At 49.4% G+C, this 27207-nt stretch overlaps 1 protein-coding gene across 4 annotated transcripts in view; it reads left to right on the top strand.

Moving 5' to 3' along the window:
* The window catches only part of nrp1a (neuropilin 1a), a 239642-nt gene that overhangs the window by 133966 nt on the left and 78469 nt on the right, over positions 1-27207 (top strand). For all 4 annotated transcript variants that reach the window (XM_038798278.1, XM_038798281.1, XM_038798280.1 and 1 more), the window contains exons 8-9: positions 12-170; positions 17352-17496. In XM_038798278.1, coding sequence (XP_038654206.1) covers positions 12-170; positions 17352-17496 — 304 coding nt within the window. The remainder of the gene's footprint in view (positions 1-11; positions 171-17351; positions 17497-27207) is intronic.

Raw genomic sequence — 27207 nt, 5'->3', positions numbered from 1 at the left:
GATTGCTGCAGGTGGACCTGGGATTCCTGCAGCACATCTCTGCTATAGCAACGCAAGGTGCTGTCTCCAAAGAAACGCAGCGCAAGTATTATGTCCAAACGTACAAAGTGGATGTGAGCTCCACTGGTGAAGACTGGATAACTGTGAAAGAAAAGAATAAACAACCAAAGGTATGTTGCTCAAAAAGTCTTCTACTGGAAATATGTCGACAAGTTTTTAAAAAATGCTTGATGTGAAAGTTATTACTCATCTCCTTTATCCCTTGGAACCCTAGGTTTAGAAGACACAATTGATGCTTTATCCATGTCAGTGCAAGTAGCATGAATCACTGCTCTTTTCCATCTTGAATTAAACTATCCTCCAGAGTTTGAAAAGCTACTTTTTGACGTACTGGAGGCTAATATTCTACAGATTTCCGTATTGGAAAGGGTCACATATTGGTTGAAAGATTAAAGGCGCTTTTTTTTCAGTTAATGGTACACAAAAAAGTTACTTGCATCAAATAAGTGGATTAACTTACCTCACCATCCCTCCTCCTGACAGCTGAGGCCTTATGTTATCCATGATTGAGTGGATTGTATTATCCATGATAATATCGATAATATGATTGAGTGGATTGTATTTATTATCAATGCTATTCTCTTGTAGTATACATTTTGAAATACAAGATATATAAATATTAGGCACAAATTGCCACAAAAAAAAACTCCCATCTCATATATCCTTAGGCTATAGGCCATCGGCAACAACAACAACCTGTATTTATAGAACAACTTTCATATAATGGGGGCAGTTCACCGGAACATTATGAAACAAAGTGTGACACTTCTCCGCATAGGGAAATATTAGGTCAGATGACTAAAAGCTTGGTCAAAGGTAGGTTTTAGGGAGTCTTAAAGGTGGAAAGGGAGGTAAACAAAATGGGGAAATGTAGGAAGGGAATTTGGAGCCTAAGCAACCAAACTCATGGCCGCCAATTATGAAGCAATTACATACAAGCATACAAAACAGGAGCTGAAGCAGGCCACTCAGCCCCTGCTCCACCATTCAATATGGTCAACATGGCTAATTTGTTTGTGTTTCGAATTCCACATTCCCGTCTAGCCCCCGATAACCTTTGATTCCCTTGCATGACAAGAATCAATCTGCCTCCGTCGGAAAAATACTCAGTGAGCCTGCCTCCACCACCTTCTGAGGCAGAGGGTTCCAGATTAATTCCATTTAAAACTGGGTGTGCGGAGGAGGCCAGAATTAGAGAACCGTATATCTCGGAGGGTTTTGGGTTGGAGGAGATTAAAGAGATAGGGAGGGTCAAGGCCATGGATAGATTTGTAAAAAATTATGAGAATTTTAAAATCCAGATGTTGCTTGACCAGGAGACAGTGTAGGTCAGCAAGCACAGGGGTGATAGGAAATGAGACTTGCTGCCAGTTAAGGCATGGACAGCAGAGTTTTCCATGGCCTCAGGTTTATGGAGGGTAGAATGTGGGAGACGCGCCAGGATTATGTTGATTAATTAAATCGAGAGGTAAAAAAGGTATGAGCAGGCAGGCACTCAGGGGTGGGATCTGACTATAAAAGACCCGAGGCACTCACACTCCACCTCTTTCCACTGATGAACATCTAGAGAGTCAGTCATGGGTGTTGTTACAATCTCACACCTCCACCACGTGGCTAAGAGCTAGTCTGGTTCAGTCAGGCAGAGTAACCACACTTAAATTAGCAGAGAGTCGAACTCACAGAGAACTGTGCTAACTGTGCTATTAGTTCAATACACCTGATTGAACTAACTTCAAGGTCTGGAGTATCTTTCTGATCTAAACTGCGTCCAGTTGCAGCCAGTGTTAGACCAGTGCACCTAACACAACAGGTACAACTATGAGGCCAGAAGGCCATCTCAGGATCACATGTGACACCAAGATTGCAAACAGATTGGCTCAATCTCAGAGTGTTGCCAGGGAAATGGATGGAATCAGTAGCTAGGGAACAAAGGTTGGAGAGCGGAAAGAAATAGTGGTTTTGGCCTTCCCAAAACATAATTGAAGGAAATTGCTGCCCATCCATTGCTGGACATAAGATAAACAAGCTGATTATTGAGCAACAGAGGGGGGAGTCGAGGGAGGTGGTGGTGAAGTTGTGCTGGGTGTTGTCAGTGTACATTTGTCTGTCCCTATAGATCTTTGTCCAACTGAAAACAAACAATCCCCACTTCCCATAATGGTTACCCGGTCATATTCACCACACAAATTCATCCTTAAATTTTACATTTCCCCATTTGTCAAGATGAGTCACGTTTCTACTTATGCACAAACAATATAGAAAACATTTGAGATGATAGCACTGATCATGCAAATCTTCAGCTTGTCAGGAAATCAATAATTACAGTAATTTTAATATGCAGCTCAGAATTTTATTCAGAAATCCATGCTGTTGGTAGCTGTCCCTGGATTGGAGGATGACTTCCACTCAGGCATGCAGGTTTCTGCCGTGGTCGTCCTGTTGCTGAACAGGCCGATTGTCAACCTTGAGATCTTTGGGCCAATGCGGCAGCATATCCCACAATGTAATGGGATCTGAAGTACAGGATTAGTTTCCTTTTCTGTCAGTCTCCATCACTACTCTTTCTCATCACTAAGACGTTGTGACTCAAAGCATGTCGCTGCTTGAGAACGATTAGTAGCAAGCTTCTCCCACTCATTATTATCAATGCTGCTGCGTTTCAGAGTGTCTTTGAAATTGAGCGTTTTCTTTACCTTCCCCCGGAATGTTGACCGTTGAGAGTTGAGAAATCAGGGGCTGGCAGAGAAGACAGTTTTCAGCCATCTGGACATAGTGTCCAGTCCATGGTAGCTGATTTTGGATGAGTTTTGGTTGAATGCTTGTGGAACTGGCTTCAAGAATGACATTGACGTTTGTCCTTCCATTAAATCTGGGAGGATATGGCAGAGGCTTTGTTCATTGCTTTGATTGCTGATGGAATTCATCTGGAACTCTGATGTGTTGCTAATACAAAATTCAGGTCATAACGAAGTGCAGGAGTGTGGTGGCAACAACTGCTCCATACACAAGGAGCTGGATTCTCCCAAAATGAGACTATGTCCCCATGCCGGCGTAAAAACAGTGGAGTTTTACTCCAGAAATTCCTTCCAAAAAGTTGAACAAATTCAAAGCCTTGCAGGGGGCTAGCAGGGTCCCGGAGTGAATCTCGCAGCTTTAGCTGCGGATACAGGCCTCCACACTTCCGGTTTGGAGTCCGCGCATGCGCATGGTGGTGGCCACACCGAAAAAAGAGACGTCCCCGAACGGCCGCGCGCCTCAGCGTCAACCCCCGCACAGTTCATCCCCAGCCGCCTATAAGGCCCACTGGTCTCCGATTAGCCCGTCCCCGCACAGGGCAGCCGTGGACTGCGTCCGCAGCTGCCACGCGAGCATCCCGACCGGGAATAGGTGGTTAGTTCCACGCTATCGAGACACGGCCGGACGGCAGTGGAGGATTACTGGGTGGGCTTCTGGCAATCACCGCCCGGCGGCGCAGCTTACTCTGCGGTCACGCCGATTTTTGGGGCCCGGAGAATCGGCGAGCCAGCGCCGGGCCTGATTACGGCGTGAAAGTGGATTCTCCGCCCCGTGCTGGCCGCGATTTCAGCGAGGGGCTGCGGAGAATCCAGCCCAAGGACTTTTGTTGACTTATGGAGATCTTTATTGTCAAACACTTGCTGCTGTCATTTGTCGAAGGCTGAGCTGGAGAAGTAGATCGGGTATTTGGTCTACTCATCAGTGGTGGTCTTTCGAGAAAATTGGCTACCAAATATTGTCACCAACCTGGTGGGTTTTTGTTGACACCATGACGCCCTGCACTCATCTTACTTGGCAGAAAAAGAACATCCCCTTCCCCACAACTTCAGGAATGCGACAGTTGTAACTCTCCTTAAGAAAGGGCATAAATCATGCTGTGGAAACTATCAAGGTATATTCTTCTTATCCAGAGCAGGGGAAATCTTGACACGCATTCTCCTGAGTCACCTACTTCCCGTGCCTCCGTAAATCCTCCCAGGGACACAGTGTGACTTCAGATCTTCCGGAGGAGCCTCTGACATTGTAAATCCAATACAAATGCCAACAACAACACCAGGAACTCTTCATGGCCCATTCATCGGACTGACTAAAGCATTTGACTCAGTAAATCACATAGCTCTATGAATTGTGCTCCAGAGTTTTGGATGTCCAAGAAATTTTACCACAATACTGCAGTTGCTTCATGGTGATATGACTGCAGCTATCGTGAGCGGGAGATCTGAAACAGACAGCTCCAAAATCCAGACCGGGGTCAAACAAGGTTGTGTTATAGCACCAATACTATTTACAATCTACCTGACAGTCCCTATTTACCTCATCAAAGATCAACTGCCGAGATGGAAAACTACAATACCCTGGCAATCATCTCTCTCTCAGAAAACTAACATACTGTAATTCTAAATCAAAAAAGACCTCAATTGTTGACAAGTTTGATGAACTAGTCTTTTTCATTAGGTGGGATCCATTTCCCCTATGGATTTTACCTAACATTTAAAAATAGGTCAAGCAGAGATACAGCTCAAAAAGCTGATTAAGTATAGAACGCAAGAAAAGGCCCTACCCCTTTGTGATTAAGTGTGAGCAGCACGGTGGCATTGTGGATAGCACAATTGCTTCACAGCTCCAGGGTCCCAGGTTTGATTCCAGCTTGGGTCACTGTCTGTGCGGAGTCTGCACATCCTCCCCGTGTGTGCGTGGGTTTCCTCCGGGTGCTCCGGTTTTCTCCCACAGTCCAAAGATGTGCAGGTTAGGTGAATTGGCCATGATAAATTGCCCTTAGTGTCCAAAATTGCTCTTAGTGTTGGGTGGGGTTACTGGGTTATGGGGATAGGGTGGAGGTGTTGACCTTGGGTAGGGTGCTCTTTCCAAGAGCCGGTGCAGACTCGATGGGCTGAATGGCTTCCTTCTGCACTGTAAATTCTATGATAATAAGTTCCCTTTTAAGTCCGGCCTCTTGTGCATCTTCAAATTTCTTCGCTTCACGATTGGTGGCCTTGCCTTTAGCTGCCTCAGCCTTAAGCTCTGAAATTCCTCCTCTAATCCTCTTCACCTCTCTGCCTCGCCTCTATCTTTCCTGTGGATGCTACTTAAAAACTACGTCCCTGAGCAAGCATTTGGTCAACTTTCCTCACACCTCCTTATGTGGTGTCAAATTTTCTTCAGTAATTGTTCCTGTGAGGCACTCTGTGATTGCCCTGTTCAGGGCACTATATTTTAGTTGTACGTCAACTCTGGATGCTCCAGTCTATCATTAACCATCGGAAAGGTGAGAAAATAGAACCAAGAATCTTTTTCTCAGGATTCCTGTCAATGATTGTGTCAAAGATCATCGCATTTTTACTTATCTAAACACCATGATGAAGTCTGCACATGAAAAAATGAAAATCGCTTATTGTCACGAGTAGGCTTCAATGAAGTTACTGTGAAAAGCCCCTAGTCGCCACATTCCGGCGCCTGTCCGGGGAGGCTGGTACGGGAATTGAACCGTGCTGCTAGCCTGCTTTAAAAGCCAGCGATTTAGCTGAGTGAGCTAAACCAGCCCCTCTGCAGATATGAATCTTTTGTCCAGCCACATCAAGAAGGTGTTGGTCCATTGACCACTGAGCCCTTGTCACAGTTAATGCTAAGCTTATGCTTAGCACTAGGAGAATTCCAGTTGGACATTCATTTATAATCAAATGAAAGAGGCTGGAATAATTGACCTGGACTGTTCTTTCAAGACTGAATAGGGAAAGACTATTCTGATTATCTGTCCTTTTGGGCTCCAAATTGGCAGACACAAAACTTCTTTTTGAACGATCAAAGAACCAGCAGACCAGCTTAACAAAAGCACTTCCCTAGTATGGAAACCAGTTCAAACGATTCTTTTACTGGTGGTAGGCTGGCCCTTTACGTATCTCAATGTCCACCAAGCACCACTTGATTTAAAATCCAGCCCCTGGAGACACAACGTGACATGAAAGAGAAGGCCACGGGGTTGGGAATGGGGTCCAGATGTCAGGCAATCAGGGAAGAATTTAACAAGTTTAAACATATATTTTGACAAGACTTGTGGAGCTACAAGCTCTTATACTCCAGAGATCAGAATGTGGAGAGGTTCGCAATTCACATTAAAATTGTTTAAATTGTCAGCGTCTTCTTACCCTGTGTCACAAACGTGCATTATAGGAGCATTGCCTCATTGATGAGCCACGATAAGGTTTGGATTTTAACACTAGAATTCTGTCATTTTAGTCTACAGCACAGAACATTCAATCAATTTAATTCCCAGGAGTGATTCACTCTGATGTTCTACAAACTGAGAATGCATCAGATTTCAAAGGATGAAATGAAATGAAATGAAAATCGCTTATTGTCACGAGTAGGCTTCAATGAAGTTACTGTGAAAAGCCCCTAGTCACCACATTCCGGCACCTGTCCGGGGAGGCTGGTACGGGAATCGAACCGTGCTGCTAGCCTAACTTGGTCTGCTTTAAAAGCCAGCGATTTAGCCCAGTGAGCTAAACCAGTCCCCATGAGAACATAAATGCATTATTATTTGCTAAAGAAAGCATCCTCGTTTAAAACTGATCACATTTCTACAAAATATACCTACAAATGACTGTTGCCAACATTAGTCAGCGGGTGCTTAAGCATTCACATGACCTCCCTCTGTTTACTATTTTAACAGGGGCATTAACACATGTAAAATAATCTGAGGCTCTAATGTGGATCATTAAACAGATTAATCGTAAATCCTTCTGGTTGAATAAACTCATGCCACCTGTAAACCCTTAATTTAAATGTAATTAAATGAAATATAGTCTCAACTGAAATCTTCTGTGAAGTAATGAGTAAATTATTACCAAAATGTGTCTTAAACCAGTTTAAGAAGGCTGTCATGTGAAACCCAGAATCACTTCATTGCGTGAGGAGACTCAATAGGACAGGTTTAATCAATCCGACTTGTTTCCAAACACATCAATATGAAAGTATAATTGTTTCAAACAGTCCCTGGGTGTAGCAGTCTGTTATAAAGTGCAGGTACCATTCTCTTTATGTGAAGATCATGATACCAACTGTGGAGTATGAGAAATAAGAGGATCTTCGGAATTTTTTTTTTGTCCTTCCCTGGAACACTGTCAATTTGAGAGTTAAGAAAACAGGGCCTGCAAGGGGAGCTACTTTTCAGCCATTCGGACGGTGTCCTGTCCTTCCAAGTTTGTTTTCCAGGAGTTTTTCCTCAATGCGTGCAGAGTTGGGGAAGGACATTCACAAAGCTACCTTGCAATCTGGGGGATGTGGCGTCGGCATTGACAGAGTTTCTCAAGTAACCTGATGTGCCGCTGCCACGCAGTGCAGATCTCATTGCAATACGGGATCATGGTGACGGCAATTGCTCTGTACACTGGAACTTTTGTTGCCCAGCAGAGGTCTTTGTTGTCAATCGCACACTGCCATAGTTGGTGAAAGACAGAGCTGGCGCAGCAGATCCCATGTTGGATTTCCTACGTGAGAGAGGTGGCTGCTCAGGCATGGGAAGCGCTCAGCACATTCCAGAATATCTCCTTCAATATTTAGTGGAAGTGGAATTTGACTGACCAAGTCTGGGTTGATATGAGTTTTGTTTTGGCAACATTCAAGGACAGGCTAAGTTTCTTTACCTGCAGAATTGAAGAGATCGAGAGTGCCTCGTAAATCTTGTGCCAAGTGGGCAAAAACATTGCAGCCATTTGCAAACTGTAGTTCATGTACAGTGATGGTGAATTTAGTTTCAAGATAGAGGCAACTGCAGTTGAAGAGTTTTCCAGTTAGATGGTTTTTAATATTCGCACCAGAAGATGTTTGGAGCTGGATTCTCCATCCCAGAACATCTGGATTGCACTCCCCGATGGGATGGAGAATCGGGATCAATGCCGGGAGCTGACCAGAACGCAATGCTCCACGTGCCAGTGGGAGCATGTAAATTAATGCAAATTGGTCTTAATGACCCATTTACATCCACTTAGAGGATCCAGCGCCCTATCCTCTGGCTCTCCATGATTCTCTGGATCCGCAGCCGTAAATCCTGTGGGCGCAGATCACTTGTGTTCTCTACCAGCGAGGTGCACCATGCCAGGACCACGCTGATACAGACCACCTGAACCCAACCGAGCGCCATCCCCCCACAATGCACTGCCTGCCCACCCCTCCTCTAAAAAGCCCCTCCCCACAGAAACCCCCTGCCTGAAGGGGCCCCCCCAACAAACCCCACCTCCACCCTCCCCCAGAAAAGAGACTACTGACTGAAAGGGGAGAGCAGTCCAGACAGAGGCTATAACATTTACCTTGAAGCTCCACGTGTCCATTCCTGGAAGGAGAACAGCTGTGACCTACGTCTGGTTCCCACAGATCCATTAATTGCAAGCCATTCATAGCTTTCTAGTAGTGGTCTGTGTTTAACAGCTTCTACAAACCATCTGCAGCTTTGGTTCATTCATCTCCCTTCATGTTTCAGTGGCCTAAGTGGTGAAACCTCACTGTTTACAAGCATTGACCACATCCATGAGGGGTTAAATACATTCCAATCACTTTGTGCCTGGGGGGTCCCTTTAGGTGGGGGGTGGCGCCCCTTTAGACAGGGTATCTCTGTGGGGGGAGGGTCTCTGACGGAGGGGTCACACCGATTTCAGGAGTCCTTGGGGGGTCCTCCTGTTACAGGGGTCCCTGGGGGGGTCTTTCTATTGCAGGGATCCCCGGGGGGGGTGTTATCCACCTATAGCAAGGGTCCCAGCGGGGTCCCTATTTCAGGGGCCTGGGAGGGGTCTCCCTATTCTAGGGGTCCCTGGGAGTGGTCTCCCTCTTGCAGGGGTCCCTGGGGGAGTCCCCCTATTACAGGGGGCCCTGTGGGTTGTTTCCCCAGCACAGGGGTCCCTGTGAGGTGTCTTGCCAGCATAGGGGTCCCTGGCAGAGGTCTCCCTATTATAGGGGTCCCTGGGGGTGGTTCCTTATTACAGAGGTGCCGGGCAGGGGGGGTCATGTCACCCTCGTACTTAGGGGTTGGGGGACACCCAGCTAATCCGGGGGGGGGGGGGGGGGTGCTGCTATGTGGTGTGAGGGGGGAGGGTTGTTTGGGGCTGCTTTGTGGTGTGTGGGGTTGGTGGTCGGCCGCAGAACCTCACTATCCCCCTCAAGGACTCCCTGTTTGCAGGAATCCCTCATATTCCACTGCAAGCTTAAATTTGCATGGCAGGGAATACTGTATTGCTTGCAGACTTGCGCTCCCAGGGGAATGTAAACCAGTTGCAATTCACCTCCAGCGGGAGAACATGGGGCTGGTTTCTCCGTCAGCGGGATCTCCACTTCGCCGGCTGCGCTCTGACGCCTGTGGATCCCCGACGGCATGGGGGTGCCCACAATGGTAAACCCCATTGGCCAGCTGCCAGGGTGGAGGGTCCCGCACCAGAAAACGGGTGCGCCGGGACACAGAAACCCACCCATAGTCTTCCAAATGGAAAATCCTGCCTTTGATCTTCGATAAGGTGAATGGGCACTGTCGGGTAAATTAGAAATAATCTGAGGGCTATTGCACAGCCTTACTTGACCGGGTTGTGAATTTTCAAAGTGTCCGTTTCAGATCTCCAAGTCAGGACAGGTGTATCACCGTGAAGCAATTGCAGGATTGGTGAGTTCTCTGGGCATCCAAACCTTTGGAACACAATCCACAGAGCCTCAGAACTTACTGAGTCAAATGCTTTGCTTGGGTCAATTAATGCAAGAAAAAGTTCCTGATGTTGTTCTCGACCTTTTTCTTGGACGTCTTGCAACAAACTATGTTCGAATTTTATCTGGAAGGTCTGAAGCCACACTGCGTCTGAGAGGATTTCCTCAGTCACAGGAAGTCGGTGATTCAGGAGAATGCAATTCAGGAGAATGTGTGTCAGGATTATCCCCGCCAAGGACAAAAGGAAAATACTGTGATAGTTCCACAGCATGACTTATCTCCCTTCTTGAAGATAGTTCTAATTGTTGCCCATCTGTCCGTGGGAGGAGGGAGTTCTTTTTCCTCCCAAATCAGTAATGTCAACATATGGAGTCTTGATGTGAGCAAGAGGTCCTTAGCTTTGAGGAACTGAGGGCCACAGGCTTTGTTGTTTATTGCTTATTGCGGTTCTCCCATCAATTGTGGTTCACACATGGGTTTTACCACAGGGTAGTGGGGGAGGTGCAGGAGAGTATCAGCTGCCACTGATGTGCAGGTTAGGTGGATTGGCCACACTAAATTGCCCCTTAGTGTCAAAAAGGTTAGGCGGGGTTACTGGGTGATGGGGATAGGGTGCGGGCTAAAGTAGGTTGCTCTTTCCAAGGGCTGGTGCAGACTTGATGGGCCTATTGGCCTCCTTCTGCACTGTAAATTCTATGAATTCTATGTAAGACGTGCAGTTGAAGAGTTGATTAAAAATAGCCCTCCCAGCATTGACTGATGCCATTGTCATCTTTAAGAAGAGAATCCCCACCCTATGAGCAATGGGGATTTTTATCCATTTTGTCTTAGTCTATAGATGTCCCCTGTGGCTTGGAAAAAGTTCTGCATGACATGATGCTCAGCATGTTGTGCTCAGCAAATGATTGGATTTGCTTTCTCCTCCTGCCACACTTCCTTTATCTCTCCAGTAGAAGTCTGCATGTGACTTTGTTTAACATTGGGGCCTTACAGTTGCACCTTTGCCCACATGATCTTGATGAGCTGCTGATTTGATTTTGGTAACGTGTTGAACCCTTGTGACCGGAGCCACCTTGCCACTACATCCTTCTTTCATTTAAGCAGTGAGGCGTAGAGTATTCTTTCACCTGTTCTGCTGGTGAGGACTCTTTGAACTGCACTTTTTCTAGCACCTTGCCATCAACCCGTAACTGCCCACACCTCCCACCACCCCCACTCCTTGCTGCTATGGGTGGCCCTACCTGGACCAAGGAGCTTCCAGCGACATCGCTCAAGGGATCATCGGAGCGCCAAAATCTCTCCACCACGTCAAGGTGACAATCCACGGAGGAATCCCCTCTTTCATACTGTACTGAAATGTGAGGCTGGATTATGGACTCAGGTCCTGAAGTGGGATGAAACCCACAACCTATTGACCCAATGGTGAGACTGTGACCAACCGAGATGAGCTGTAAAGGTTGGCTGACTGACATGATAATAAATAATTAACTTCTTCCAAAAATAGCCTGAAATGAACTTCCCTCTCTTTCAATCTGGTCTATTGCATTCGCTGCTCCCAATGTGGTCTCCTCTATATCGGAGAGACTAAACGCAGACTGGGTGATCGCTTTTCTGAGCACCTTCGGTCTGTGCGCAATCAGGCCCCTGACCTTCCCATTGCTTCCCATTTTAACACAGGACCCTGCTCCCATGCCCACATGTCTGTCTTTGGCCTGCTGCAATGTTCCAGTGAAGCACAACACAAACTGGAGGAACAACATCTCATCTTCCGGTTAGGCACGCTACAGCCTTCCGGCCTGAACATCGAATCCAACAACTGCAGATGATCAGCCCTACCCCACTTCGACCCATTTGTTTTCATCCCATTTCATTTTAACTGTCTTTTACCAGTTCTTTCTTTCTTGTCTTTCTTTATATATTTAACCCCCCCCCCCATCTTATCCAGCTTTCCTTACCCTTTCTCTCCTTTGCTTCCCCCTTCCCCTCCCCCCACATCTACATCTGTCACAGTTTACCCTCTGATGTCAGTTTCTCTGCTGTTTGGCCTTTCACGCATTTTGTTCTCTCTGGGGACTGCCATTAGTACTCGTTCCCCGTGGTTTCTGTGGCCATTAGCACCCGGTTTCCCTGGGTTTCTGTGGCTATGACTCATCTTTCATTCTCACTCCACAGTATAAATATTTCCCACTTTCTCTGTCTAATAGCTTTGCCAAAGGGTCATCTGGACTCGAAACATGCTGGGTGGGATACTGAGATAATCGGCGGGGTGGGCAACCCCGGCGGGAAGGAGTGATGGGATTCACACTGCCCCCCGGCGATTCTCCGACCCGCCTAAGCACTTTTCTCTCCCTACAGATGCTGCCAGATCTGCTGAGATTTTCCAGGATTTTCTCTTTGGTTTCAGATTCCAGCATCCACAGTAATTTGCTTTTCCCCCTCTCTGTTCACTCTCCAGTAATTCTTTGTCTTTGGTTCATGGGCAACAATTTGGTGGGGTGGTTGTCCGAACCATTGTGCAATCTGTGAACATTTTCATTCAATTGAAATGAAATGAAAATCGCTTATTGTCATGAGTAGGCTTCAAATGAAGTTACTGTGAAAAGCCCCTAGTCGCCACATTCCGGCGCCTATTCGGGGAGGCTGTTACGGGAATCGAACCGTGCTGCTGGCTTGCCTTGGTCTGCTTTCAAAGCCAGCGATTAGCCCTGTGACCTAAACAGCCCCTTCACATTCACATCAAGGTCAGGATATATTGTCCATCTCTAGTTCCCCAGCGAATGTGATGGGAAGTGAGTAGCTTGCTAGGCCACTTAAAAGTCAACCATGTTAATGTAGGACTGGAGTCACTTGTCGGCTAGACCAGGTAAAGATGGCAGTTCCAGGTCCCAAAAAGGATATGAGGTAGATTCTTTTAACAACCTTAACAGTTGTGCAATTACTTTTGCTACTTTTACAGATGCCAGATTTTGAATTCGCATTCTCAAACTGCCGCCAGGCAGTGGGCGGTCGAAGCGGTCACCCAGCCCAACTGTCCAGCGGCTTCATTCACAGTTGGGTGTCCCTGGAGAGGGATCATGTGGTGTCCGCTGGCACCATTATGGCTTTCCATGCCTGATGGACGCAGCTGGGTCTTAGGTGCTTTATCGACCCTTTTGATCACATTTTGGTTTGAGTTTTTGAAGCTTCAGTTGATCTTTGTTTTAGTTTGGGCAGGGCCATAATTTGTTGACTTTCATTTAATTGGTTGGACTTCAAAAGAGCTCAGACTGCCGTACTGGGATTCAAACTCAAATTCCAGGCTTCATACTAGTAAGAGTCAATAAATTTACCGCAATGTTATCATACCCCCAACAATTGACACTCACTATAATTCAACATAACAAGGTCCCATGCGGTGAAAGATTTGAAATGTAAAGTGGTGCTGATGCCGGAAAGCTGAAATAAAAACAGAAACGGAAATCTGACAGTACCTGTGAAAAGAGAATCATTGGGAATTCTCCCGTCGGAGGGGAATTGCTGCTGATTTATGTTAACCCTTGGGAGCGCAAATCGGAAAGCAATTGAGTCACCCTCGTCATGCAAATTAATGCGAGAAATACGAGGGATTCCCGAGGGACGGGTGGCCTTATAGAGAAGTCCTACGATTGGCGGTAACCCCCCACCCCCCTGCACTGTAACACAGCCCCCCACCCCGGATTTTCTGGGTGCTTCCCCTTCCTCCTGTCCTGCCCTCCCGTGACCCTCTAACTAGGGAGACCCCACCACAGGTACCCTCTAACTATAGGGGCCCTCCACAGAGACCCCCTTATTAGGGAGACTCCGAGGGGCCCTTTACTCGGGAACCCCCCCCCCCCCTTCCTGGCACCCTGTTAATGGGGTGACCTCCCCAGGGACCTCCTAAAGGAATCCCCAAAGAGATCCTCTAACTAAAGGACCCACTCACTGGGACCCCCTAAATAGAGGGACACCCCCCCCCCCCCCCCCCCCCCCCGCACAGGGACCCCTTAAATAGAGGGACCACCACAGAACAACCGCAGAAAAAATAACCCCTGTCTGGAAGATAGAGAGCAGTCGGGACAGTGAAAAAGATTACAGTTGTAACACCTATCTGGAAGCACCGCGTGTCCATTCTTGGAAAGAGAACAGCTGTGACCTGTGTTTAAACCCCTCAGATCCTGTAGCTGCAATCCATTCATTCATTTTTACTTGTGGGCTGTGATTGCCAACTTCCATAAAGCAGCTGGAGTCTTGAGTCATTCATCTCCCTTCATGGTGAGTGACTCGATAAGGGCTGAATCCGCAATGTTTACAAACATCAACCACATCAAAGAGAGGTAAGTGCATTCCAATCACTAAATGCATTCTAATCACTCAAATTTGTGATTGGAATGCACTCAAGTGTGTGATTGAAATAACCCTTAAGGAGTTACCCTCTTGGCTCACCACAAGGTCTACTACATCAGGTGACATTTGGCGGCACCTGACGTAATCCCCACCCACGTGATTCCCAGCCCAGAAGACCGGAGAATCACAGAGGGACGGAGAATAGAGTGCCCGGCCCTCCAAATGGTCATTAAGACCCATTTGCATTATTTACATCCTCCCTCTGGCATGGTAATGAACCGCGATCTAGCTGCCACAGCAGCATCGGAGCATCGCGATCGGATTGGCGCTTGCTTACACATGGCGCCAAACCTGAGTTTTTGATTCTCTGCTGCATCGGAGATCCCACTACCGGCTGTGGATGGTGCAGAATCCAGGCAAGAGTTAGCGTTGTGAGTTGAAGATGGAGTATTTCCAGAACTTTAAGTGAAAGATTTAATTCCTTGTTCATTGTGGGTTGGAAGTTGGAGGTTTGCAGTGAAGCGTACTCCCTTGGGATACTCACTTATTAATTATTTTGACATTTCTTCAATGTTGGGTCTTTTTGTGGTTGCTTTGGATTGGGAAGATCAATTTTTCTCCCTGTTATTGCATTATGAGCATTGTCAACATAAGAATTAAAAACAAAATTAGCACTGGTATTTAAGAATTGTGCGTTCAATATATATTTCATCGTTGCGTGCATGGGGCTGTCTTTCAATTTTATAGGTATTTTAACAGCCTCATGACCAACATTTTGAACATCTGCACATCTTTGCATTCCGTTCCTGCCATCTGCGTAGTTCATAGAATCATAGAATTTACAGTGCAGATGGAGGCCATTCGGCCCTTCGAGTCTGCACCGGCTCTTGGAAAGAGCACCCTACATAAGCCCATGCCTCCACCCTATTCCCGTAACCCAGGAACCCCAGTAACCCAGTTAGTGGTGAATCTATCAATGCCAATACTGTCTGCCCTCCAGCCACTTAATGCTCCCACAAGCATTAATCGACTGGGGATGGGACTTCTGTCCCTCACTCGGGAGGACGTCCCGCCTCAGAGAGCTGCTGGTCAATCAGATTGGCTGGCAGCTCTCTAGCTCCAGAAGCTGCAGTGGATAAGGACTGGGACTGCAGGCAGTCCCCAGAGTCGAATGTTCTGGGATTTCAGCGCCAGATAATGTAGGTGTTTCAGGGCTGGGAGGGGAGGTGAGAAGAGGGGGTGGGGGGTATTCATAGGGACGTTGGGTGGGAGAAAGCACCCGCTGGGGCCAGGCCTTTTGGGAAAAGGGGTGGGAATGCCCGATGTTAAAAGGAGGCTGATGGAGGCCCCAAACCTTCCCCCAATCCCTCTTCCCGCCCAAGGCCTGATCATTTGTGCTTCTGCTGCTCCTGAATTCCTCCCACCAACTGTAAAGTTGAGGCTGGGTTGGATGTGGTCATTAATTGGTCACTTGAGAGCCTCATTGGGGCAAGGCCTAAGCCTTGACTGTCCTGCTGTAAAATGGCTGACAAGTCAGGTTTGGCAAGAGCTCAGTGGGAAGGCCATCCAAAGAATGTTATGGCCACCCCCCCACCAAAACCCCGAAGGCAGAGGAATATAAAATTCTGCCCCATCAATTGGATTGTTTCCCTTTTAAGAAAAGGAAGATTATTAGTTTGTCTAACTTAAGACTTGCAGCCTATCGATGTGATTGTGACCATTTTATTAAATAAATGCAGCACCGCCATTCCAGTATCATTAGCAGCTGTACAGGGAAGTAAAAGTAAACCGTCAACTGGTTGGAGTTTCTTGCACGTCTCCGTCTCCGCAGGAACACAATTAACTATAAATAGAGATCTTGAAATAGGGATTTGAGTTCCGCCACAGTTGATAAGGCTTCAAGATAGTGGACAATATATCCTGAAGTAATCACACTTCAACAACACACTAAAGACATGGAAAATGTTGAGAATCCTCAGTGCTGATTACATGAAGAAACTATTTTAGTCCTAAACACTATTTTCCCCTCTGGAGACTAAAATTCAAAATAGGATTTAGTGATAACTGATAAAGATCTACTGACTGTTAAATACCTCAAACAAAAAAAAAGATCATTTTGCCTCAGGGTAGACTTCAATAGATCTCCGTTCACAATGCTAGATTGCAGTATGAGCTGAGATACATTTGGACTGAAAAACTGAAATTATCAGAGAGTTGTGCAGTGCTTCGAAGGGCATTGTTCTTAGGCCCAGTTTGAGCAGCAGTGGGAGTGTCTATTATAATCACAGCCCCACACAGAATAGACAGCAATAATTCATACTGGTTAAACTTAAAATGTTCTCAAATCATAGAATTTACAGTGCAGAAGGCGGCCACCCAGTCCATCGAGTCTGCACCGGCCCTTGGAAAGAGCACGCCACTCTGTCTCCACCCCATCCCCGTAACCCAGTCACCCCACCTAACCTTTTTTGGAGACTAAGGGCAATTTAGCATGGCCAATCCACCTAATCTGCACATCTTTGGACTGTGGGAGGAAACTGGAGCACCCGGAGGAAACCCACGCAGACACGGGGAGGACGTGTAGACTCTGCACAGACAGTGACCCAGCCGGGAATCGAACCTGGGACCCTGGAGCTGTGAAGCAACTGTGCTAACCACTGTGCTACCGTCCTGCCCCTGAGTTTTGACACAGAGTCATCGGACTCGAAACGTTCGCTCTTTTCTCTCCCTACAGATGCTGCCAGACCTGCTGAGATTTTCCAGCATTTTCTCTTTCATTTCAGATTCCAGCATCCGCAGTAATTTGCTTTTATAGTCAGGATAGGTCACATGACCTCCTTCATTATGCCCTAAGACATTGCCCCATAACATGACATACTAATAAACCTAATTGTAACAAATCCCAAATACTCTGAGGTGAGTTATCTGATGCCAGTCAAGGTTAATGATATGGGTATTGCAACGTTGCTTTCATATTTTGGTGTAAAGAGGAGCAAAAACAACAAAGACAACTCCTGGATATAACCAAGTGATTCCAACTGGAAAGTATAAATGTTGGGTTGGAACAGGCTTGGCTAAAATGTTCCCCCACATCACACACCTTACCCTAGAAGGTTGCTGGTTCTCAAAGCAATGCTGGTGCCTTTGAAGCCCTGCCATTAACATCCTGCATCAGAGATCAGAGCAAAGACATTGTGAAGAATGAGCAACTTACCTGTACACTTTGTGATTTTGTTTTTCATGATTGCAGATATTTCAAGGTAACAGCAATCCCAAAGATATCGTTATAAGGCAGTTTCCTCAGACAATCCTGACACGATACGTTCGCATAAGACCACAGACATGGGAGGGCGGAATTGCGCTTCGGTTTGAACTATATGGATGCAAGATTACAGGTAAAGAATCCACTTGTGAGAAAGTTAATTTTATAAATAGTTTGTTCACTCAGGTAAACTGACCGGGTTAACTGTTTCCTGCAACACCAATCGTCCTGTCGGTTACTTCATTTTTAGTCAGTTGAATATATGGGATGGGATTCTCCAGCCCTCCAACAACAGGTTTCTAGGCGGTGGGAGGCGGTGCAGCGTTTGCTGACGGTAGGACTCTCTGTACCCACCACTGTCAATGGGAATGCCCATTGAAGCCACCCCATGCTGCTGGGAAACCTGCAGGGACCAGAAAATCCCACCGACAGCCATGGTAACGCAGAAAAAAATGTTCACCATGTTTAAAAGACCCCGAAAGAATTTACTGAGAAATCTAAAACAAAACTATATTCTTTCTTGGGGTGTGAATGTTGCTGGCAAGACCAGGCATTCCTTTTTTTAAAATAAATTTAGATTATCCAATTCTTTTTTCCAATTAAGGGGCAATTTAGTGTGGCCAATCCACCTACTCTGCACATCTTTGGGTTGTGGGGGTGAAACCCACGCAGACACGGGGAGAATGTGAAAACTCCACACGGACAGTGACCCAGAGCCGGGATCGAACCCGGGACCTCAGCGCCGTGAGGCAGCTGTCCTAACCACTAGGCCACCGTGCTGCCCTAGGCCAGGCATTCCTAACTGCCCTTGAGAAAGTGGCCGTGAGCTGCCTGCAACAGTGTGGTTTGCTCGGCTCTTTCAGAAGGCAGTTCAGAGTCAACCCCATTGCTGTGGATCTGGAGTCACATGTAAACCAGACTATGGGTAAGATCAGCAGATTTATTTCCCTAAGAACACTTTTGTGAACCAGATACGAAAGAGAAAATGCTGGAAAATCTCAGCAGGTTTGGCAGCATCTGGAGGGAGAGAATAGAGCTAGGGCGGAATTTTCCGCAAGGCCCGACGCCATCGTGAAACCTGGAAAGGTTCACGATGGCGTTGGAAGCCTCTCCCGGCCCCCTATTCTCCCCTACCCAGGGGGATAGGCGGGCCGTACCGGGAAACTCGGCGGCCGGGCCTTGTCCCTGGCTTCAAGGCCCGGCGCGCCAAGAATGACCCCGCGGCGGCGCCTAATGACGTGAGCCACGCATGCGCGGTTTGTACAGCTCAAACCCGCGCATGCGCGGTTGCCGTCTTTCCCCTCAGCCGCCCCGCAAGACGTGGTGGCTTGATCTTGCGGGGCGGCGGAGGGGAAAGAGTGCGTCCCCTTGAGACGTCGGCCCGACGATTGGTGGACACCGATCGCGGGCCAGTCCCCTCCCGAGCACGGTCGTGGTGCTCGATCCCCGATCCGCCCCCCCTCGGCCCCACACTTACCTGGCGCGCCATGTTCACGACGGCAGCGGCCAGGTGTGATTGCCGCCGTCGTGAACAGGTCGTGAACGGCAGGCCGCTCGGCCCATCCGGGTCGGAGAATCGCGGGCTGCCGTGAAAAACGGTGGCCCGCGTTTCTTGGAGCGGCGTGTCGGAAAACCCGACACGCCATTTTGGGGGGGGTGGGAGAATAGCGGGAGGTGCGGGAGCGGACCTCCCGCTATTCTCCCACCCATCGTGGTTGCCGAGAATTGCGGCCCGAATGTTTCGAGTCCGATGACTCTGTCAAAGCTAACAGACAGAGAAAGTGGGAAATATTTATACTGGGTATATAAATAGTATGTATATTTATACATATTCCCTTCCAATTAGTGAACCGGATAACCTTTATACAACAACTATTGTTCACAATTTTATTCCAGGTTGCTGAATTGAATTTCAATGCTTCCAGCTTCCTTGCTGAGAAGTCTCCAGAGCAGTGGCCTGGGTGTCTGGATTAATTGCTCAGTAATGTGGCCATGATACTTCCATCCTCTTCGACAACAGTAGAGTTTCAGTTTGGCAACACAAAGCTTGCACTGTGCAATCCGTTCGGACATATCCCAGTTATCTCATCCGTAGAGTTTGTGTGCAAAGCTGGGCAGAGCCAAAGACTAGGGAGCTCCAAGCATGGCACAGGCCACTGGCTGGAGTTTAATAAGCTAAACAATGAGCTTGCCACACAATGTACCAGTAAGCTTTCCATTGCTGGCCCAGCTAAGATGAATTTGTGCATTGCCTGGACAGTTATCAGGAGCTACGTGGAAAGAGTTCTCCCAATGTCCTGGAGCCCTCAATGGTGTTTGTGAGAGCTGTAACTGTGTAAAATGGGCCCCACGTTTCTCTGAATTACAACCTGATGTACCATCAATTGAACGCGAGACGAGTTGCTGTACAAAAGTATGGCTTTAATCAGCTAGATGTTAGCCCTGCAGTCGATTACAGTATAAGGACGACCGCCGGGAGTACTGGGTATTTATGGGCGGGGTTAACTCAGCCTCTCAACCAATCGGGGAGCCGTCACATGACTGGTCTCAACCAATCGGTCGAGAAGCACATGACCGACCAGGGCCAATGGTAAGCCGGTGTTCTGCACCAATGGCAGGCAGCTATGCTAATCATACCACCACACAACCATGACGATGCACCAAAAAACACTTCACTCGCCCTGAGGTTGTTAAAAACACAATGGGTGGGGTTCTCCGACCCCCCCCCCCCCGCCAGATCGGAGAACCATTGGGGGGGGGGGGGGGGCGGCGGCGTGAATCCTCCCCGCCGCTCTGACGCCGCCCGCGATATTCTCCGGCAGCCAAAATATCGCGCCGACGGGAATCGTGCCATGCGCCTCGCAGAATAGCGAGGGCTGGCGCGACGCTATGGCATCCGGGGCTGCTCCAATTCTCCCAGCCGGATGGGCCGAAGTCCCGCCGACAGGACCAGGGGTCACGCGGGTGTAAATCAAACAACCTTTTTAACGGTGTCAACCAGTCTTGCTGGTTGACGCCGGCCAGCGCGGAGAAAGGGGTCGCGTGGGGTGGCCGTCGGAGAAGTGACGGCACGGCCGCAGGTGGGGGGGGTTTGCGGGTGCCGGTGGAGGGTGCATCCAGGTGATCGTGGTCGATGCCGGGGGTGGGGGGTGAGTGCCGGCGGGGCAGGGGGAGTGCCGGAGGGGGAGGGTGAGTGCCAGGGATGGAGAGCTGGGGAGGGTGAGTGCCAGGGAGGGTGAGTGCAGGGGGCGGGGGGGGGGGGTGGGGAGGGACGGGGGGTGAGTGCTGAGGAGGATGAGTGCCGGGGAAAGGGTGGCTGGGGAGGGGGAGGCTGGGGAGGGTGAGTGCCGCGGACGGGGAGGCTGGGGAGGGTAAGTGCCGGGGAGGGGGAGTGCCGGGGAGATGGAGGCTGGGGAGGGTGAGGCTGGGGAGGGTGAGTGCCGCGGAGGGTAAGTGCCGGGGAGGGTGAGTGCCGGGGAGGGTGAGTGACGGGGGTGGGGGAGTTGCCTGAGCAGGTGCCAGGTGGCATCAGTCGCAACTATGCAGCCCATGGCACCTGGCTGCAGAGGGGGGTATGTACAATGATGATATGTCGTCTATCCCCCAGCCCCCACCCCCTGCAGACTGTAATGTTTGGGCATCACCCAGCGATTTTGGCAGCCGTGGCGGGAGCCGCCCTTCTACATGTTGCCCTGGGGGACCTGGAGCAGGAGCGTGCCAGGGAGGCGGCGGAGGCTGCCGCAGACGAGCGTGCCGCAGAGAAGCAGGTGGCAGCCGTCCAGGCTCGAGCGCCGTTCGCCCGACAGGATGAGGAGGAGGAGCCACGGCGATGGAGATGCACAATAAGGCCCCGTGTGTACCGGCGCTGCACGATGTACCAGGGCCTCGGGGACGGGGTATGCAGGAGGCAACTCACGATGAGCCGGGAAACCGTCGCCCAGACCTGCCACCAGGTGGCACACCTGGCACCGTGTGGCACTGGGGGAGGACACCCTCTCCCGGTGGCTGTCAAGGTTACGGTGGCCCTGAACTTCTACGCGACAGGGTCATTCCAGTCGCCGAGTGGGGATCTGTCCGGCATCTCGCAGGCATCGGTGCCCCGGTGCATCCGGGCAGTGACGGACGCCCAGTATGCCATCGCGGACCGCTACATCCAGTTCCCTGTGCACCGGGCCAGTAAGGATGCCTGGGCAGCGGGCTTCGCTGACGTGGCCAGGATGCCCATGGTCCAAGGCACGATCGATGGGAGGCACGTCGCCGTGCGGCCACCTGCGGATAACAGGGCCGTGTTCACGAATAGGAAGGGAACCTATTCAATGAACATTCAGGTGGTCTGTGACCACCGCATGAGGATCCTGCACGTCTGCGCCTGGTACCCGGGCAGTGTACATGACTCATTCTTATTGGTGCAATCGTTCATCCCCGCAATATTCGAGGGACGCCACCCCTGGCTGAGGGGCAGGTTGCTGGGTGACAAGGGTTACCCGTTGTGGTCGTGACTGATGACGCCTCTATGGTGGCCACAGACTAACGCGGAGAACCGCTACAACGATGTCCATGCAGCGACCAGGGGTGTGATAGAGAGGTGCTTTGGGCTGCTGAAGATGCGCTTCAGGTGCCTGGACCGCTCTGGAGGGGCCCTCCCGTACCCTTCGGATAGGGTCGGCCGCATCGACGTGGTCTGCTACGTCCTGCACAACATAGCCCAGACTAAATAGACTCATTGGAATTTAGAAAAATGAGGGGAGATTTTATAGAAACATATAAAATTATGAAGGGGGAATGGGGAAAGGGGGGATGGGGAAAGGGGAGGAGGGGGAAGGGGGGATGGGGGAATGGGTAAAGGGGGGATGGGGAAAGGGGGAATGGGGGAAGGGGGGGTGGGGAAAGGGGGATGGGGATGGCGGAAAGGGGGATTTGGGAAGGGGGATGGGGAAGGGGAGGAGGGAGAAATGGGGGATGGAGAAAGGGGACGGGGATGGGGGAAGGGGAGGAGGGGGAAAGGGGGGAAGGGGGAATGGGTAAAGGGGGGATGGGGAAGGGGGAAAGGGAGGCAGTCATTGGGGGGCTCACTTGGTGCTGCGCCCCCGACATCTGCATCCACAACCTCCCTGTCCTCGGGTCAGCCTGTAAGGTCCAGGGCCCCCTCTTCATGAACGGTGAGGGGGCGCAATTCAGGTGGACCCCCTCCAGTCCCCTCACGCTCCCTGTTGATATGAGCGTGCTTCTCCTACGGGCTGGGGGAGGCGGGGGGGGGGGGGGGGGGGGGGGGGGTGGGCGGTGGCAGGGATAATAGGCAACGCTGTTAGGCAGGATTATACATGCGGACCAGCGGATGTGTGTATGATGGCAGAGGCTAACACCCCACCCTGCCAATGCAGCCTGCATGGGTGGATGCAGCCATGTCGGTTTCAGCTGGGGGTGTCCCACCCAACGTGGGGTGGTGGGGGCGGCACTCACCCTGGCTGCCCTGACTAGGTCATTGACCTTCTTGTGGCACTGGATGCCTGTCCTAGCTGTTGCGGCCACGGCGCTGTCGGCCTCTGCCACCTCCTTCCATAGGCGCCGGCTGAGGTGTGGTGCGACCCTGCGGCCGCGTCCGGGGTACAGGGCCTCCCTCCTCTGCTCCACTGTGTCCAGGAGCGCCTCGATATCGCGGCTGACAGCTACGCGGCTGACAGCCACTTTGCCGGGTCTCCAGCGGGGGGGGTGTTTTGTGCTGCGACACCGCGCAGCATCAACGACGGCGCACGCGTCAGTGACGGGTGACGCCATCACAAACGGTGTCACTCCGCTGCTAGCCCCTTCCGGGTCGGAGGTTTTACGACGTTCCGGTTGGCCAGACGCCGGAGTGGTTTGCACCATTTTTGACGCCGCTAGGATCACGGAGAATCCCGCCCAAAATAAATGGCAGCTGCTTCCGTCTCAGGTTCCAGGTTTGAATCCAGCCTGGTCTGTTGGCTACCCAATCTGCCAGAGGCACATGTGTCATGTGTCTGAGACATGCCAATAAAGCTAAATCTGACAGTTTCAACAAAGCAAAGACAATCTTAACAAGATTTTTAAAACATCTGTAACTCAAAAAATAATACTCAAAATAAACCTGAGATCACCAAATGTACACAAGCATGAGGGGTTCTGCATGAATTAAAGATTCTTTGGCATTCTGGGTGACTCTCCTGAATTAGTAAAAGCACTAGAGAGTCTCTTGTTCCTCTGTCAGTCGATGCCAGACAGAGGATCATCGTGGCTATTCAACCCCACTGACTTTCTTCAGAAGAGGCGAGATTACAGGCAACATTGGTTGTCCATGTGAATGTCCACATTCGGCATCATTGGAAATATGGGCTGTCTCAAATCAGTGGGTTCGCAGAATAAAACTGCTCACAATCAGGCACAAATTGGAAATCTCAACCAGGTGCTCGAAGGATGACTGATGGGAGAAACAGATATGTTTGGATCTTGAGAATTAGCTGTCAAACAAGGGGAAAGTGATGTAGTTTATACTGGACCAAGGCAATCTTCAAGGGCAGGATCTTTCAGACCTTGAGGATTAACCATTACGTTTTGGATCTGACAACCTCCTGTGCATAATTAGATTGGAAGAGTTCTTGTTATCACAAAAGCACAGAATTGTTACGGAGCAGAAGGAGGCCATTTCTCTCATTGTGTCTGCACTGGCTCTCCAAATGAGCATCATGATTTAGTGCCATTCCATTCCCCTGTCTTCTCCCCGAACCCACATACATTGTTTCTATTCAAATAATCAAATAATCATCTCAACATTTGCTTCTTTTGCAAATCACTTCAAATCACTTGATCCTTTTTATGAGCAGGAACTATTTCTCCCTATCTGCTCTGTCCAGCCATGATTTTGAACAACTTTATCAATCTTCTCTTCGGCTTCTTTTCAAGGAGAACATTGCCAACCTCTCCAATCTATCAACTGAAGTTGCTCATCCCTGGAACCATTCTTGTAAACCTCTCCTGCACTCTCTGCAATGTATTCACATCCTTCCCATAGTGTGGTGCTCAAAACTGTACACAATATTCCAGCTGAGCTCTAACTAGTGTCTTGTATTAGTTCAGCATAACCTCCTTTCTCTGGTACTCTATACTGTTATGAATAAAGCCCAGAATATCTGCTTTATTAACTGTTCTTTCCACCTGTCATGCCACCTTAAATCATCCATGCTCATAGACACCCAGGTCCATCTGCTCTAATATTTCCCCTTGGTTTCCACACTCCTGTTGAATTAGTTTAAAACCCTCCCAATAGCACTAGCAAAATGCCCGTCAAGGAACTTGGTCCAGGCTCTATTTGTGTGCGACCCGTCCAGCTTGTACAGGTGCCATCTCCCCCAGAACCAGTCCCAGTGTCCCAGGAATCTAAAGCCCTCCCTCCTACATCAACTTTCTAGCTGCACATTAATCTGCTTTATTCTCCTTTTTCACCACTCAGTTTCACGTGGCACTGGGTGTAATTCAGAGATTACTACTACCTTTGAGGTCCTGTTTGCTCATTTTCTACTGAGCTCCCTAAATTCTGATTGCAAGACCACATTCCCCCCTTCCTACTTAAGCCATTGGCACCAATGTGTACCACAACTTCTGGCTGTTCACCCTCTCCCAAAAAAATGTCTTGCAGCTGCTCTGTGACATCCTTGACCCTGGCATCCGAGAGGCAACATACCGTTCCGGAGTCACATCTATGGCCACAGAAATGCCTGTCTGTTCCCCGAACTAATGAATCCCCAATCATTGTTGCTGTTCCTTTCTTCTTCCTCCCCTCCTCTACAGTTGAGGTGCTGGTGGTTCCACAAACCTGGTTCTGACTGCAATCCTCTGAGGATCCACCCTCTCTGAACGTACTATCCATATAGCTCTCAGCCTCGTCAATGTACCACAGTGATGCAGGCCGCCGATCGAGCCCTGAAACCGGAGCTCAAGTTTCTGCAGCTGGCAGCACCTCCTGCACATGTGGTCATCTAGGAGACAGGTAGCGTCCATGACTTTGCACATAGCATTCTGCTCGACTTGGCTGCCCTGCCAAGCCTTAACTTTACTTTTCGTACGCATCTTCCCCCCACCATCCCACCATGGGAACTGCAGGGTCACCCCCCCCCACCTCCATACTATGCATATATAAGGGTGACCCAACACCCCCCACCCATCAAACCCCCATTAGAGACCTCCCACCAAATCCCCCCCATCAGACCCTCCTACCAGAGACATCTACCAGAAACCCCTCATATCAGAGACCCCCACCTGAGGCCATCCCATATCAGAGACCTTCCCATTACAAAACCCTCCATAACAGGGACCCCCCCCCCCCTCCCTAAGATTAGAGAATACCTGTTATTAGAGAACCTGCCATATCAGAGACCCCCCCCCCCCCCCCATAACAGAGACCTCCCCATAACAGAAACCCCCCTCATATCAAGGAACCCCTGTTATCAGAAAAGCTCCCATATCAGAGAACCCCTGTTATTGGGGTTCTGATGCAGGGGTTCTGATGGGGGAGGTTGGAGAGAGAATGGACAGGATTGTGAATGGAGAAGAGCCCCCTTGGCTGAACCAAGGTCCACAATGTCAGGGCCATACTGGCACATGCACCAATCCACACCCTCGTGAATCCCGGGCTAGAGGAGGCGTGGCGGATCCGGGCATCCTCCCACTGGTGCGGGGCGCGATTCCCAATGCGACCGCCAACGGGGTATCAGAGCATTGCAAATGGAGCGGCGCCAGGCGCCAATCCTGTTTTTCCCTGACTTGGGATTCACCGTCGCATCAGGAACTTGGCTATCAGTGACAGGTGCCAGAGAATCCTCCCCCTACATAAATACACACCTCGAGGCTTAGATATAGACTCATAACAAACTACTATTTATTTATTTTTTCTTTTTGTTTTTTTCAATTTAGAGTACCCAATTATATTTTCCAATTAAGGGGCAATTTAGCATGGCCAATTCACCTAACCTGCACATCTTTGGGTTGTGGGGGCAAAACCCACGCAGACAGGGGGAGAATGTGCAAACTCCACACGGACAGTGACCCAGGGCCGGGATTCGAACCCGGGTCCTCAGTGCCGTAGGCAGCAATGCTAACCATTGTGCCACCGTGCTGCCCTGCAAACTACTATTTATATTAGAAAGCTCCAACGTGATTTATCCTTTAAAGAGCTGCAGATATAAATGTGCCTCTTCTCATAAAGAAAGGTTGTCATTGAAATGGAAACAGAAAAGTACTGGAAATACTCAGCAGGCCTTGGCAGCATTAGTGAAGAAAGAAATTCAGAGCTGTTGAACTCAATGTTGAGTCTACAAGGCTGCATAAAGTACCTAATCAGAAGACAACGTGTTGTTCCTCCAGCTTACGTTGAGCTTCACTGTAGCAGGTGGAGGGCAGAGGTGTGAGAGCGAGAGCACGGTGGTGAAGTAAAATGGCAAGCCTAGGGTCATGCTTGTGGAATGGGAGGGGGGGGGAGTTTCTGCAAAGCAGTCACCCAATCTGTGTTTGGTCTCACCAATGTAGAGAAGACCCCATTGTGAGCAGTGAATACAATAGGCGAGATGGAAAGAAATACAGGTTAATTGCTGCTTCGCCTGGAAGCAGTGTTTCGGGGCCCATGGGCAATGAGGAGAGAGGAAGTAAAAGGGCACCCGTCACAATTGTTGTCAATGGATCTTGGCCATTCTCCAAAGTTAATAAAGAGCACCTCAACCAGCCTGCCAACGCTAACGAAACATGCTGTGAACCGGTTAATGTATGAGAATAAAAGAAGCAGCAGATTGCACAAGCGTGCAATGAACCAGTTAACGTCAGGGAAGAAATTCAGCTTTCC

The sequence above is a fragment of the Scyliorhinus canicula genome, chromosome 5, assembly GCF_902713615.1.
Source record: "Scyliorhinus canicula chromosome 5, sScyCan1.1, whole genome shotgun sequence".
Lineage (NCBI taxonomy): Eukaryota > Metazoa > Chordata > Chondrichthyes > Carcharhiniformes > Scyliorhinidae > Scyliorhinus > Scyliorhinus canicula.
Note: the sequence above shows the minus strand (reverse complement) of the source record. Positions and strands in the feature narration are given on the sequence as shown.